This window comes from Somniosus microcephalus, chromosome 18 (genome assembly GCF_052327205.1).
Source record: "Somniosus microcephalus isolate GS21.2 chromosome 18, FLI_Smic_1.0, whole genome shotgun sequence".
NCBI lineage: Eukaryota > Metazoa > Chordata > Chondrichthyes > Squaliformes > Somniosidae > Somniosus > Somniosus microcephalus.
Window position 1 is genome coordinate 13,438,682 of NC_141004.1, and position 16,705 is coordinate 13,455,386.

At 45.7% G+C, this 16,705-nt stretch overlaps 1 protein-coding gene across 7 annotated transcripts in view; it reads left to right on the forward strand.

Annotated features, from left to right (window-relative positions):
* LOC147105034 (lamina-associated polypeptide 2, isoforms beta/delta/epsilon/gamma-like) overlaps positions 1-16,705 on the forward strand; it is a 58,116-nt gene that overhangs the window by 13,479 nt on the left and 27,932 nt on the right. Inside the window, exon 2 of one of the 7 annotated variants that reach the window (XM_086011060.1) lies at positions 10,369-10,491. The exons of the other annotated variants lie outside the window; for them this stretch is intronic. Coding sequence (XP_085867186.1) covers positions 10,489-10,491 — 3 coding nt within the window. The 5' untranslated portion in view covers positions 10,369-10,488. The remainder of the gene's footprint in view (positions 1-10,368; positions 10,492-16,705) is intronic. 7 annotated transcript variants of the gene reach the window in all.

Sequence of the window (16,705 nt, forward strand, 5' to 3'; positions counted from 1 at the left end):
CCCCCCTCTCCCTGTCATGTCCTCTCCCTGTCCCCTCCCCCCCCCCCCACTCAAAAAACTAGTAATTTAGAGCTTGGAGAAAGGGAAATGTCCAACATAGGCACAAGGTATCTGTGCTTTAAAAAAAATCCATCTTAAAAACATTACCTACTTATTAAACAATTCAAGGCTAAATTCTGGAGCAGTACAGAGGAAAAAATCTAAAGTGGAACCATTTCAAATTACTAGTGAGCTTTTTAGTGAAAAATGGTTGAATTAAATTTACCTAGCCTGATTTTTTTAAACTGCACAGTTATCGGTTTGGGCAGTGTTATCAAAGTATCATTGGAAACCTGATGTATAACGTAGGGATCTGAAACCAGAGGAAAATGTTCTAATTGTAGCGAGATTTGTTTTTGTCTGCTCATCAATGTGAAGGCTGTCTGTACTGGGAAAAGAACATTTTCTCATTTTAATACCTGGTGTCAGCATCCAGCCCTTCAGTGCCAAGTGCAACATGATCAGACACGTTCTGATCATTGCAAAAATGTATCTTCATTACAGCCATATTTTTCTTTGCTGTGTTTGGGCTCACACCCACTTCACTAGCAACTAAGGTAAGACTAATTCCAAACCCATTTCACCTTCCAGCAGCAGAAGGAGCAAACTTTCATTGTCAGTCTGGGCTGGATTCAAACAATACAATACAATACAAATCGCTTTATTGGCATGATAAGGTACATCTTATGTTGCCAAAGCATCAAAATATATTTATGGTTGAACACATAAACGCGGTTCCATTCATACAGTGTATAAACAGGTATATCCCTGAGTTTATAAATATATTTTCGCCTTGTTTATATATACTCTTGTCTTAGTTTACTGGTTGTCCCTCTGTTCATGGCAAGCTGTAACATAGTGTGCCGCCAGTGTTACACAGCTTCTCTCCTCCCCCAGTAGGAATGGGAGTTTTTGGTTGTCAGTCAGATTTCTGAATTCAGGGCATATTTGTGAGAATTTTTGATAGAAATTCTCTCTGATGCCCTGATATTTTCCACAGGCTGTGAGGAAGTGCATCTCTGTCTCAACTACTCCCTGACTGCAGTGAGAGCATATCCTGTCTTCTCTTGGCAGCCTGGTCTGCCTGTGTCTGCCTTTTTCGATCGCTAGGCTATGTTCGCTAAGTCTGTACCTTGTCAAGGTTCTTCTCAGTTTGTTATCCTTTACCATGGTCAGGTAATCAGCTATGTTGTATTGTCTGTTTAGGGCCAAGTAGCAATTGAGTTTGCTTTGGGTTTTTGTTGTTTCTGCCCAATATGACAGATATTTTTCCTTTTGCTTAGCGACGATTGTGTTGGGTCGAATTCTTTGTGTTACCCTGTCACTGTCCTGGGGCTGGTTATTGTTAGTATTGTTATTAGTTACTTTATTGAGTCCCAGGACTAGTTGACTGAGGGTATTCTTCTTTATGGTCAGCTCTTGGCATTTCAGGGCGTCGTAGTGATAGCATTGGGGGTTGCTCATTTGTAGGTGATTCCAAAATTTGGTGGCTCTTTTTTGGATAGTGATTATTAATGGGTATTGGCCTAGTTCCGCCCTGCATGCGTTGTTTACTGTTTTCCTTTGAGTCCGGAGAATACTTTTACAGAATTCCGCATGTAGGATCTCAATTGGGTGTTTGTCCCATTTTGCAAAATCTTGTTGTGTTAGTGGTCCCCAGACCTCACTGCCATAGAGTGCAATTGGTTCAATTACTGATTTGAACATTTTGAGCCAAATGCTAATTGGGATTTCTATTTGGATTGATTTTTTGATGGCATAGAAAGCCCTTCTTGCTTTCTCTTTCAGTTCATTCACAGCCAGTTTGAAGTTTCCCGTAGAACTGATTTTTAAGCCCAAGTATGTGTAGTGAGTGGTTTGTTCAATTTTGGTTGTTCCTACTGTGAAATTTATTGTGGGTCCATGTTGTTTGGATCTTTGCTGGAACACAAGGACTTTGGTTTTTTGGGGATTTATTGTCAGGGCCCAAGTCTGGCAGTACGACTCCAGCAGGTCCAGGTTCTGCTGTAGACCCTCCTTAGTTGGTGACAGCAGAACCAGGTCGTCGGCATAGAGGAGGAATTTAACCTTGGATTCATATAGGGTGAGGCCGGGTGCTGTAGATTGTTCAAGTAGTTTTGCCAATCCATTAATGTAAATATTAAAGAGTGTCAGTGAGATTGGCGAGCCCTGCGTCACCCCCCGCCCCTGTGGGAAGTATTTTGTTTGTTTGTCTCCAATTTTAACTGCACATTTATTGTTTGTATACATTGATTTAATTACATCATATGTTTTACCTCCTACCCCGCTTTCGATAAGTTTCAGGAATAAACCGTCATGCCAGATGGAGTCGAAAGCCTTCTGGAAATCTACAAAGCATGCGTAGATTTTGCTTTTGTTATGGTGAACGTGTTTGTCAATTAGGGTCTGTAGGGTGAAGATATGATCGGATGTTCTATAGTTTGGCAGGAATCCAATTTGGCTTTTACTCAAGACATTGTGCTCTTCAAGGAAGTTTATAAGTCTTTTGTTTATGATGCTACAGAATACCTTCCCCAGGTTACTGTTTACACAGATGCCTCGATAGTTGTTTGGGTCGATTTTGTCCCCACTTTTGTATATGGGTGTTATGAGTCCTTTGTTCCAGATGTCAGGGAAATAACCGACACTCAGAACCAAGTTGAAGAGTTTTAGGATAGCCAGTTTCAGTTTGTCGTCTGCGTGTTTAATCATCTCGTTTAGTATGCCGTCTGTCCCGCAAGCTTTTCCTGGTCGCAGGTCCTTGAGTTTTTCAAGAAGTTCTTTTTCTGTTATTATGGCGTCTAGCGGGTTTTGGTTATCTTTTATGGCCTTTTCAAGTTTTTTGCGTATTTGGTGTTGCTCTGGTCCTAGTGTGTTTTTCTGGTATAATTTTTCAAAGTGGTTTACCCATGTGTCCCCATTTTGAATGGACAAATCGTCGTGTTGTTTTTTGTGTAGTGTTTTCAAGTTGTCCCAGAAACAATTCGACTCAATGGATTCCTCCATGGAGCTGAGTGTATTTTTAATAAATTGCTCTTTTTTGGTCCTGAGTGTGTTTCTGTATTGTGTTAGCGTCTGACAATAAGTAAGGCGTAATTCCTCGTTTTCTGGATGTCTGTGTTTTTGGTTTGATAGTTTTCTAAGTTTTTTCCTCATGTTATGGCAATCATGGTCAAACCATTTTTCATAGTTTTTTGTTTTGGGTTTGTTCTTGCGAGCTTTCAAGTTTGCATTTGTTGCCAAATTATCAAAAATATTGTTTAGTTTACTAACTGCCCGGTTTACGCCTTCTTTATTGTGAGTGTATATGTTATCCAGAAAGGTGTCTAAGAGAGCTTGAGTTGATGCATTGCTAATTGTTTTCTGGTATTTTTCCGTGTCGTTTTTGGCCCATCTGTACGATTTTTTGGTGTTGTACAGTTTACTGGGTTGTGTTTCTATGTTGTTTGTTTCTGTCTTTTTGAGAAACATAGTAATTTGACTGTGATCTGACAGTGTTGTTTGTGGTTTGACTGTGAATGCTCTGAAAGAGGATGGGTCCAAGTCTGTAATCATATAGTCTACTGTGCTGCAGCCAAGAGGTGAGCAGTAGGTCGATCTTCCTAGGAGGTCTCCTATGAACCTACCATTGACAATGTACAGACCCAGGTTTCGACAGAGCTGTAGTAGCTGTTTACCGTTGGTATTTGACTGCTTGTCGCAGTTATGCCTGTATGGAAGGGAAGGGATGTCAAAGTGGTTATTCCCGAATACGTAATTGTTTCCCTGATTATTGGTGAAGTCTGGTTCTTCGCCCGTTCTTGAATTGAGGTCCCCACAGATCAACACGTTCCCCTGGGCCTGGTATTGGATAATTTCCCCCTCCATGTTGGAGAAGGTGTCCTCTTTGTAGTACGGGGAATCGATTGGAGGGATATAAAGTGCGCAAATGTAAACATCTTGGGTGTTTGAGATAATCTCCCTCTCAAGTTTGAGCCACATATGGTTTTCGCCCTTTTTTATAAATTTGATGTAATTCTTAAGTTCTGTTTTAAACCAGATCAGTATGCCTCCGGAGTCTCTGCCTTGGGTTACACTTGGTAATTTATTGGAGGGGACCACTAGCTCAGTGTACCCTTGGGGACAGCCGGTGTGTCCTTTTCCTTTATACCAAGTTTCCTGTAAAATGATAATATCTAGATCTTTAGTTTCCTCTATGAACTCTGGGGTCCTACTCTTCACTTCTCGCAGTGAAGAGCGTAGACCTTGGATATTCCAGGTCGAAATATATAAGGATTTCATGTTAAGTTTTATCTTTTTCTATGATAGGTTAAAGAGTGGTACGTGTTTGTCGTGTCTAAGTGTGGGGAAAAAAAAGATCACCCCAGTTGTCTACAAAAGTTAATACAATTTGGTTACAGTTCTTTCTATTAATTAGTCCTTGATCCATAAGGCGGAAGTAGATGCTGCTGCACTTCTGCTTATTGTCTCTTAATGGATTGTTTCTGTCTGAGGTATTGCGTACGTCCTGTGCATCTCTCCCTCTGTCTGGCTGGTAGCGGTCCTATTCCCCTGTGGGACAGGAGTGGTGCAGGTCTGATAATGTTGTTTTGCATGGGGATCCTCTCCGGTCTCGGTTGGTGTGGTGGTGGTCTTTGTAGTGTTCCTGATATGTACCCCGCTGATCTCTGGTGGTCGGGGGGGGGTCCTCTTGGAGTCTGGGTATGGACCCGGTTAAAAGCGACGTCCTTCAGGGCTTTAGCAAAGATCGATATTTTTTGCCTTTGGATGTGGGCGTGGTCGTAAAGACATTCTTCATCGAGGGTGGGGTGTTGGGCCAGGTGTATGTTGTGGTTTGATTCACATTCTGTTGCTATGCTGGCATTTATCTCATGAATTGTGTTGTTGTTGAAGTCTGTTCTCGGCAATATTGTGGAAACAGTGATTCTAGTGTTTGGAAATGTACTGCTTGCCTTCCTAATCATTGCTCTGAGCGATGTTGCTACCTCTTTCTGTTTGGCCTTTAGGTCATTTGTGCCCGTGTGTATTATTATGTGTTGGGGGGAGCCTAATCTGGCTTTGGTCAGCCATCCCATGGCTCTGTCTGTTGTTGGGCACCAAATCTTTTCTACTTTACTTCTAGGGAAGAGCTTTTTCTCCCATAGAAATTTCCCATTTGAGTCTATGAGTATTACGACGTCAGCCTTGTTTGTGTTTACTGTCTGGTGGCTTTCGTCTGGACTCATAGTGTGTGTGCTGGGCTGGGGTGTCTGGTGTGTGCGTACCTCTTGTGAGCGGCTCGCTTGTGGTTCCATGGTGGTGGGGGAAGATTGCGAGTCAGCATGCTGGTCGGTCTGTGTGGCACCCCTTGTATTGTGTGTCTGTTGCTTTTGTTCCGTGTGGGAGTGCAGCCGTTCCGTCCGGCTCTGTCTTGTCTTATCTCTAGTCTCTGGTTGCTGGTCTAATGGTGTTTTCTCTCCTCTATGGCTCTCTTCTTTTTCCTGCAGCTCTTTCACCTGATTCTTAAGTAGATTCACCTGGTTATCAAGTCTATTCAGCTCTCTCTTGTGTCTCTCCCTCTCCTGCTTTTGTTTGTCATTCAATTTGAGGACCTCCTCTCTAAGTTTAACCATCTCTATCTCTAATTGATAAAATTTATCTTTTGGTTGTATCTGGCTGTGTGATCCCGGGGTATGTGTCTGGTCGGCCCTGGAAGGCTCACTCACTTCCTGGCTAAGCTGGTCGGCCCTGGAAGGCTCACTCACTTCCTGGCTATGCTGCTCTTCTCTTGGTGGGCTGGGAATGGTAGGGGAACTATGTGTGGCTTCCTCCGTGGTAGTTATGCTGGGGTTTGTCAGTTGTATCGTGTGGCTGTGGTTCCCCGGGGTTAGTGTCTGGTTTGAACTGTGTGGCTCGTTCATCCCTTGACTATGCAGATTTTCTCCTGGTAAGTTGTCAATGTTGGGGGGAGTGCGGGCCACTCTGGGGCTGTTCATTCCCCTCGTAGTTGATCTTTTCAGTGTCCTGAAGGCCGTTGCAAATTTGTCGAGGTTGCCTTGCACTAATATTGTTCCGGTATTGTACGCGTTGACAGTCGTGATTGAACTGTCTCCTGGTGTGTTAATTTTCATTATGGACCCATTTGCGGTATTTTTTAGCTTAACACTGGTATAGTGTGATTTTATTGCTCTGATCCAAGCCGCTGGCTGATCTGAGTAGAATATGAGGTTACTTTTTGTCCCATTGTTGTAACAGTCAGTAAAGAGAGTTTCTGGTTTTTCTCTCATCTGAGCATGCTTGATCGTTTTTATAGCTTTTTTTGTGGTGTTGGGGGGAATCTGGAAGCGGGGCTGTTGTGGATCTTCTGATTCGCTCATTTTTGGTAAAGTATTGTTGATCTTAGAATAAGCTTTTCTGGGGCCCCGGGTTTGGTGTTACCCTCTCCCTGTTCGCGAACTTTCCCGGTCCCCCTCTCCGACCCCGTGGTCCCTGGGCCTCGGCTCCTGGGTTCACCCTTCTCAGGTCTGAGTCTGTGAGCCACTGTTTCCCGGTGCCTTCGGGCTGTTCCCCTCCCCCTCAGATGTCTCTGGGCCTCTGTTTCGGCCTGGCTCCTCGGGCCTTTCCCTGGGCCTCCCTCCCTGGGCCCTGTACTCACGGTCTTGGTTGCGAGCCTTCTGGTTGCTCTCCTTCTCCTCAGAGGTCTCTGTGCCTGCTGGCCTGGCTCCTCGGGCCTTTCCCGTGCTGGATTGTTGGGCTGTGGCCCGAGTCCCCTCGGCTGTGCTGATTGCTGTTGCAACCTGCTGTGCCATCCACTTCACTTTGTGAATTGAATAAACTGGGCATTGTATTATTATTTTTATGTAGTGTTACTATTTTGAAACTAACTAAAAGTTAGTCATATAGGGTGATTGTAAAATATTTCAACAATTTTTGTTTCTTGTGGGTGAAATAAACATCAAGATGCAATGGTCTGTGGTTCTTTTTTAGTTTGGGGTGGAGGAGGGAGAAGAACGGATTTCAACCACGATTGTGTTTTTATGAAACTATCTTGCAGATTATTAGATCTGTGGTAAGTGCACAAAACAAATCTTCAAATGTATCCTCCCTTACTGTAAGTGGAATACTACTGCCATATACCATCTGAATAAGGTAGTAAACTGAAGGGCTAATTTAAGGTTGAGGTGGGAGAGGGGAGGGGTAATCCAAACTCTGTATATGTATGTCAACTGGATTTTAGTTTGTAGAAAAATAGCTCTAGTTGTATATGTTTTTCATAGATTTCTAATATACAGTACCCTTTATTTAATCGTGCTATTCTTTAAAAATATTAATTTCTGACCTTGGTGATGTACCCTCTAACTTTTGGGGATAGAAATTGGACACCGCTGCACCTGTTTTTTTTTCAGGTGTAGAACTGGGACAAAAAGCACCAATTTCCCGGTGCTGTCTCCCGCATCCCAAGGACGCCTGAAATAGGGCAGACACTACTCGGGTGCCAGCCTAGAACAGGTGTTGGGCCCCTTGCATATGTCAATTGGGGGGGGTCGCCTAACATCAGTTTTGTGACCTCTTCCAAAAATTTATGACTGAACCGAGCATGCGACCAGCTCGTTTTTTTTTTAGGTGCTCCCTTAAAGGGACTGCTGGAGGCCAGCAACAAAAAAAGCAAGTTTTATCATTTAAACTTGCCTTGGTGAGGGGGGGGGTGCGGCAGGCACGAAGCAGTGCTTCTCCTGGCTCTGAAGCATTACTGCGGGCTGCTGCCAGCCAGCACTAGTGCATTTCCGTTCTCTTTCTTTCCACCCCCATCCCAGGACTTGCCCAAGGCTGCATGGAGACCCAATTTGGCAATTGCCGGAAATATGCTGATGAGGCACATACTTCAATCGCATCGCCTATTTCAGGCCTGAAAATGGGCCTAATTTAATTGTTACCCCTTTTTTGCCTTCACTTTTAATTCCCTGCAGTTGTTACATCAGAATGGGTCAGTGCAAACTTAATTCACAATTAATTTAACTTCATGAAATTTGATCTCTGGATTTTCTGCTTTATTCCCTCATACATTTTTGCTTCACTGTGCTAAAAATTGGGAGGGAAGAATTCTGCGTGGGAATAAACTGAAGCTCCAGCTCGTCGGGACCCTAGGGAGCATAGTTATTTTAGTAACTAGCTCTTAAATGGCCATTATGCATACCTGAGGGTTTAGTTACAGTTTGATGCCAGCCAAATTCTGCTGGCCTTGCAGAGCACAGCAATGTTTTATGTGCAGATAAAAATCAAGTATATGTGTTGACTTATGTAATGAAATTAAAAGTCTAGCTAATTAATCCCTATAGTTGGCAGCCATTCCAAAAAAAGTGATATAACTGTGCAGTGATATAACTGTGCAGAGATCAGTACCAAGTAGCACTTGATTTATTTTCCCTCATTCACTTCTCTTAAATTGGGAATTTTGTGCCAGCTTGTAGATATCAGCTGGGTCTTACAATCATGACCTTTCCAAAAGGGGAGTGAACAGTCGGCGGTATTTTGCTTCTCTCTTTTGAGCAACGATATCCTCATGTGATTTTTGAAAAGGTATAAACGCTTCTAATATCGGCACCACCACAGAAGCCAGTCTTCAGCCAGTTCGATTCACTCCACGTGATATCGAGAAACGGCTGAGCGCTCTAGATACAGCAAAGGCTGTGGGTCCTGACTACATCCCGGCTGTCGTGCTGAAGACTTGTGCTCCAGAACTAGCCGCGCCTCTAGCCAAGCTGCTCCAGTACAGCTATAACACTGGCATCTATCCGACAATGTGGAAAACTGCCCAGGTATGTCCTGTTCACAAAACGCAGGACAAATCCAATCCGGCCAATTACCACCCCATCAGGCTACTCTCAAACATCAGCAAAGTGATGGAAGGTGTCGTCGACAGTGCTATCAAACAGCACTTACTCACCAATAACCTGCTCACTGATGCCCAGTTTGGATTCCGCTAGGACCAGTTTGCTCCAGACCACATTATAGTCTTGGTCCAAACATGGACAAAAGAGCTGAATTCCAGAGTTATGGGGAGAGTGATTTGACCTTGACATCAAGCAGCATTTGACCGAGTGTGGCATCAAGGGGCCCTAATAAAACTGAATTTAATGGGAATTGGGGGGGGGGGGGGGAGCTTTCCACTGGCTGGAGTCATACTTAGCACGAAGGAAAATGGTTGTGGTGGAAGAAGGTCAATCATCAGAGCCCCAGGACATCGATGCAGGAGTTCCTCAGGGCAGTGTCCTAGGCCCAACCATCACAACCATCTTCAGCTGCTTCATCAATGACCTTCCCTCCAACATAAGGTCAGAAATGGGGATGTTCGCTGATGACTGCACAGTGTTCAGTGCCATTCACAACTCCTCAGATAACGAAGCAGTCCATGCCCGCATGCAGCAAGACCTGGATGACATTCAGGCTTGGGCTGATGAGTGGCAGGTAACATTCGCGCCACACAGTGCCAGGCAATGACTATCTCCAACAAGCAAGCGTCTAACCACCGCCCCTTGACATTCAACAGCATTACCATTGCTGAATCCCCTACCATCAATATCCTGGGGGTCACCTTGACCAGAAACTTAACTGGAGCAGCCACAAATACTGTGGCAACAAGAACAGGTCAGAGGCTGGGTATTCTGCAGTGAGTGTCTCACCTCCTGATTCCCCAAAGCCTTTCCATCTACAAAACACAAGTCAGGAGTATGATGGAATACTCTCCACTTGCCTGGATGAGTGCAGCTCCAATAATACTCGAAGCTCGACACCATCCAAGACAAAGCATCTCCCAAACATGCAACTTCTACCACCTAGAAGGACAAGGGCAGCAGGTGCATGGGAACGCCACCACCTCCAAGTTATACACCATCCTGATTGGAAATATATTGCCGATTCCTCATCGTCGCTGGGTTTAAATTCTGGAACTTCCTCCCTGACAGCACTGTGGAAGTACCTTCACCACACAGACTGCAGTGGTTCAAGAAGGCGGCTCACCACCACCATCTCGAGGGCAACTAGGGATGGGCAATAAATACTGGCCTTGCCAGCGACACCCACATCCCATAGACAAATTTTTAAAAAAGACTTCTGTGACTTCCAGTACTGACTAAATGTAGTGGTGCCCTCTTCAGATCAAATCAATTTAATTTTCCAGAGAATATTTAATCTTTAAAAATGGATTTGCTCAGAAGCCATAACTAATGAGAAAATAAATGTTCTGATGGGTTTTATGGGACACCGGGAGAACTCCTGTGCTCTTTTTGAGTAGTACCATGGGCAGATAAAGCTTTTATTTAACGTATTATCTGAAATGCGGCTCTCCCTCAGTACTGCACTGAAGTGCTGGCCTGCGTTGTGGAGTGTCTCGAATCGGGTTTGAACCCACGACCTTCTGGCGCGAAGGCAAGAGTGCTATCACTGAGCCGAGGCTGACTCCATTCGTCGATCATGGTAATGTCTGCAAATTTGAACTTGTTATATTTTAATACCTGCGCGCTATGCCAGTTGTATTTTTGAGGTGTGTGCGTCACCAGATTGTAGAAGTACCACTTGCATTTATGTAGCCCCTTTAACTTAAGAAAATGTACGAGGTGCTTAAAAATAGTGTAATCCGGCATAAATTGACACTGAGCCAAAGAAGATTAGGAGAGTTGACTAAAGGCTTGGTCAAAGAACTAAGTTTCAAGGAGGAGAGAGAAGTGGAGAGATTTAGGGAGGGCATTCTAGAGCTCTGAATGGCTAGATGGCTGAAGGCATGGCCACCAATGATGGTGCGAAGAGAGTGGGGGAAGGCTTGAAGCCAGAGTTGAAAGAACTTTCTGTTCTCTGAGGTTAAAGAGATGGGGAGGAGTGAGGCAATGGAGTGATTGAACACCAGGATGAGAATTTTAAATTTGAAGTGTTGGTAGACTGGGTGCCTCAGTGTACGGCAGCGAGCACCGAGGTGATAGATGAGTGCAAATTGATACGGGTTTAGATACGGGCAACAGAGGTTGGATAAGCTCAAGATTATGGAAGATAGGTCATCCAGGAGAGCGTTGGAATAATTGAGTCTGGCAGTAACAAAAGCACGGATGAAACTTTCAGCAGCAGATACGGTGATACAGGAGTGGCAACAGCTGATGTTACGGAGGTGGAAGTAGGTTGTCTTTGTAATGGAGAGGTTGTGGGGTCGGGAGTTCGACTCCGGGTCAAATAAGGCACTGAGGTTGCGAACAGTCTTGTCCAGCCAGAGACAGTGGCCAGGGAGGGAGATGGAATCGGTGGCGAGGGAATAGAATTTGTTGTAGTGGCAACAATGGCTTTGGTCATTCCAATGTCATTAAAACCTGCCTCTTTGACCACTCATCCAGGCAAGTGGAGAGTATTCCATCATACTTGTGCCTTGTAGATGGTGGCAAGGCTTTGGGGAGTCAGAGGTGAGACACTCGCCACAGAATACCTAGCCTCTGACCTGCTCTTGTTGCCACAGTATTTATGTGCCTGGTCCAGTTAAGTTTCTGGTCAATGGTGACCCCCAGGATGTTGATGGTTGGGGATTCGGCGATGGTAATGCCGTTGAATGTCATGGGGAGGTGGTTAGACTCTCGCTTGTTGGAGATAGTCATTGCCTGGCACTTCTGTGGCGTGAATGTTACCTGCCACTTATCAGCCCAAGCCTGAACGTCGTCCAGGTCTTGTTGCATGCGAGCATAGACTGCTTCATTATCTGAGGAGTTGTGAATGGCGCTGAACACTGCAGTCATCAGCGAACATCCCCCTTTCTGACCTTATGTTGGAGAGTCATTGATTAAGCAGCTAAAGATGGTTGGGCCTAGGACACTGCCCTAAGGAACTCCTGCAGCGATGTCCTGGGGCTGTGATGATTGACCTTCAACTACCACAACCATCTTCCTTTGTGCTAGATATGACTCCAGCCAGTGGAGCGTTTTCCTCCTGATTCCCATTAACTTCAGTTTTACTAGGGCTCCTTGATGCCACACTCGGTCAAATGCTGCCTTGATGTCAAGGCAGCTCACCTCGCCTCACCTCTGGAATTCAATTCCTTTGTCCATGTTTGGACCAAGGCTGTAATGAGGTCAGGAGCCGAGTGGTCTTGACGGAACCCAAACTGGGCATCAGTGAGCAGGTTATTGCTGAGTAAGTGCCGCTTGATAACGCTGTCAATGATACCTTCCATCACTTTGCTGATGATTGAGAGTAGACTGATCGGGCGGTAATTGGCTGGGTTGGATTTGTCCTGCTTTTTGTGGACAGGACATACCTGAGAAGTTTTCCACATTGTTGGATAGATGCCAGTGTTGTAGCCGTACTGGAACAGCTTGGCTAGAGGCGTGGCTAGTTCTGGAGCACAAGTCTTCAGCATGATAGCTGGGATGTTGTCGGGGCCCATAGCCTTTGCTGTATTCAGTGCACTCAGCTGTTTCTTGATGCCACGTGGAGTGAATCGAATTGGCTGAAGACTGGCTTCTGTGATGGTGGGGACCTCTGGAGTAGATCATCCACTCGGCACTTCTGGCTGAAGATGGTTGCAAATGCTTCAGCCTTGTCTTTTACACTCGGGTACTGGGCTCCACCATCATTGAGGATGGGGATATCCATGGAGCCTCCCCCCGTTAGTTGTTCCATGGTCCACTACCATTCACGACTGGATGTGGCAGGACTGCAGAGCTTCGATCTGATCCGTTGATTGTGAGATCGCTTAGCCCTGTCTATAGCATGCTGCTTTTGCTTTTTAGCATGCATGTAGTCCTGTGTTGTAGCTTCTCCAGGTTGGCACCTCATTTTTAGGTACACCTGGTGCTGCTCCTGGCATGCTCTTCTACACTCCTTATTGAACCAGGGTTGGTCCCCTGGCTTGATGGTAATGGTAGAGTGAGGGATATGCCTGGCCATGAGGTTACAGATTGTGGTGGAATACAATTCTGCTGCTGATGGCCCACAGCGCCTCGTGGATGCCCAGTTTTGAGCTGCTAGATCTGTTCTGAATCTATCACATTTATCACCGGTGGTAGTGCCACACAACACGATGGAGGGTGTCCTCAGTGTGACATAAGAACATAACATAAGAACATAAGAAATAGGAGCAGGAGTAGGCCAATCGGCCCCTCGAGCCTGCTCCACCATTCAATAAGATCATGGCTGATCTGATCCTAACCTCAAATCTTCTATCACTCTGCATCCACCCGAACCCATGTGATCTCCCGGGAGAGGCGAAAAACCAGATAAAGACCCAATGGCCAATTTGGGAGAAAAAAATCTGGGAAATTCCTCTCCGACCCATCTAGGCGATCGAAATTCTTCCAGGAGATCACTCTGTCCCTATATTTTCTACAGTACTTACCTTCTGTAAAGGCGATCTCCACCCCAGTCAGGAACAGGAATAAAACCATCTCCTGAAATCTAACAGAATTAGAACACAGTAGGAGCAGAACAAGGCTACACGGCCCCTGGGCCCGCTCCACTACCCACAGGGCCATGACCATTCCGAACCCAGACTCATGTCCAATTTCCTGCCCGCTCCCCGTAACCCTTTATTCCCTTTACTTCTAGGAAACTATCTATTTCTGTTTTAAATTTATTTAATGATGTAGCTTCCACAGCTTTCTGGGGCAGCAAATTCCACAAACCTACCACCCTCTGAGTGAAGAAGTTTCTCCTCATCTCAGTTTTGAATGAGCAGCCCCTTATTTTAAGATTATGCCCCCTAGTTCTAGTTTCACCCATCATTGGGAACATCCTCACCGCATCCACCCGATCAAGCCCCTTCACAATCTTATATGTTTCAATAAGATCGCCTCTCATTCTTCTGAACTCCAATGAGTAGAGTCCCAATCTACTCAACCTCTCCTCATATGACCACCCCCTCATCCCCGGGATTAACCGAGTGAACCTTCTTTGTACTGACTCGAGAGCAAGTATGTCTTTTCTTAAGTATGGACACCAAAACTGTATGCAGTATTCCAGGTGCGGCCTCACCAATACCTTGTACAACTGCAGCAATACCTCCCTGTTTTTATATTCCAACCCCCTAGCAATAAAAGCCAACATTCCATTGGCCTTCTTAATCACTTGCTGCACCTGCATACTAACTTTTTGAGTTTCGTGCACCAGGACCCCCAGATCCCTTTGTACTACAGTACTTTCCAGTTTCTTGCCATTAAGATAATAACTTGCTCTATGATTTTTCCTGCCAAAGTGCATAACCTCACACTTTCCAGTATTGTATTCCATCTGCCAAATCTCTGCCCACTTACTTAGCCTGTCTATGTCCCTTTGCAGGTTTTTTATGTCCTCCTCACTCACTACTTTCCCTCCCATCTTTGTATCATCTGCAAACTTTGATATGTTACACTCGGTCCCCTCCTCCAAATCGTTAATATAGATTGTAAAGAGTTGGGGACCCAGCACTGACCCCTGCGGAACACCACTAGTTACTGGTTGCCAATCTGAGAACGAACCATTTATCCCAACTCTGCTTTCTGTTAGAGAGCCAATCCTCCACCCACGCCAGAATATTACCCCCAATCCCGTGATTTTTTATCTTGAGCAATAATCTTTTGTGTGGCACCTTGTCAAATGCCTTTTGGAAGTCTAAATACACAACGTCCACTGGTTCCCCTTTATCCACCCTGTATGTTACTTCCTCAAAAAACTCAAGCAAATTTGTTAAACATGACTTCCCCTTCATGAAACCATGCTGAGTTTGCCCTATTAAATTATGTTTATCCAAATGTCCCGTTACTGTCTCCTTAATAATGGACTCTAACATTTTACCAACCACAGATGTTAGGCTAACAGGTCTATAGTTTCCAGCCTTCTGCCTACTACCCTTTTTAAATAAGGGTGTTACATTAGCAGTTTTCCAATCTGCCGGGACCTTTGCTGAGTCCAGTGAGTTTTGGAAAATTATTACCAATGCATCCACAATCCCTACCGCTACTTCCCTCAAGACCCTGGGATGCAAGCCATCAGGGGATTTATCCGCCTTGAGTCCCATTATTTTACCAAGTACCACTTCCTTAGTGATTTTAATCGGATTTAGTTCCTCCCCCCCTAGAGCCCCCTGTTTGTCCAGTGTTGGGATATTCTTAGTGTCCTCTACTGTAAAGACTGATACAAAATAATTGTTCAGTGTTTTTGCCATCTCCATGTTTCCCACCATTAATTTCGTCTCCACAATGACTGTCGGTGGTCACTGCTACCAATACTGTCATGGACAGGTGTGTCTGCGACAAGTAGATGCCTATAAACTCGTGGTCTACAGAGCAGCAGTGATACCCGCCCTGCTGTATGCCTCAGAGACATGGACCATGTACAGCAGGCACCTTAAAGCACTGGAGAGGTACCACCAATGCTGCCTCCGCAAGATCCTGCAAATCCATTGGCAGGATAAACGCACCAATGTCTGTGTTCTCGCTCAGGCCAACATCCCCAGCATCGAAGCTTTGACCACGCTCAATCAGCTCCGATGGACGGGTCACATCATCTGCATGCCCGATAAGAGACTCCCAAAACAAGCGTGCTACTCGGAGCTCCGACACGGCAAGAGAGCCCCAGGCGGGCAGAAGAAACATTTCAAGGACACCCTCAAAGCCGCTTTGGAAAAAGTGCAACATCCCCACTGACACCTGGGAATCCCTGGCCCAAGACTGCACAAAGTGGAGGAGAAGCATCCAGGAAGGCACCGAACACCTAGAGTCTCTTCGCCGGGAGCAAGTGGAAACCCAGCGCAAGGAGCGCGTGTCAACCCAAGCACCCCACCCACCGTCTGCCCCACCTGTGACAGGCTGTAGGTCCCGCATTGGACTAATCAGTCACATGAGAACTCGTATTTTTAATGTGGAAGCAAGTCATCCTCGGTTCAGAGGGTCTGCCTAAGAAGGAGAGAGGCGAGGACGAGGTCAAGTAGGTTTCCCCTCGTGTTGGTTCTCTCACCACCTGTTGCAGGCCCAGACTGGCAGTTGCCCTTCAGGGCTCGGTCAGTAGTGGTGCTACCGAGCCACTCTTGGTAATGGACATTGAAGTCCCCCACCCACCAGAGTACATTCTCTGCCCTTGCTACTCTTGGTGCTTCTTCCAAGTGGTGTTCAACATGGAGTACTGATTCATCAGTTTAAGGAGGGTGGTAAGTGGCAATCAGCAGGAAGTTTCCTTGCCCATGATTGACCTGAAGCCATGAGACTTCATGGGGTCCGGAGTCAATGTTGAGGACTCCCAGGGCCACTCCTTCCCGACTGTATACCACTGTGCTGCCACCCCTGGTGGGTCTGTCCTGCCGGTGGGACAGGACATACCCAGGGATGGTGATGGAGGAGTTTGGGACATTGGCTGAAAGGTATGACTATGTCAGGCTGTTGCTTGACTAGTCTGTGGGACAGCTCTCCCAATTTTGACACAAGTCCCCAGATGTTGGTGAGGAGGACTTTGCAGGTCGACTGGGCTGGGTGTGCCGAGGTCGATGCCAGGCGGTCTGTCCGGTTTCATTCTTCTTGTGTTTCGTAGTGGTTTGTTACGAAATGGTCCTATATAAATACGTTATGGTTGTAATTAGAGGAAATTGTGACTCAGCCAGGACTGGATGTTGGACAAGCAGGCTGACAACACCGGCAGTGGAGGTTCAAGAGAGTTAGTGGTGAGGTAGAGCTGGGTGTCATCAGCGTAC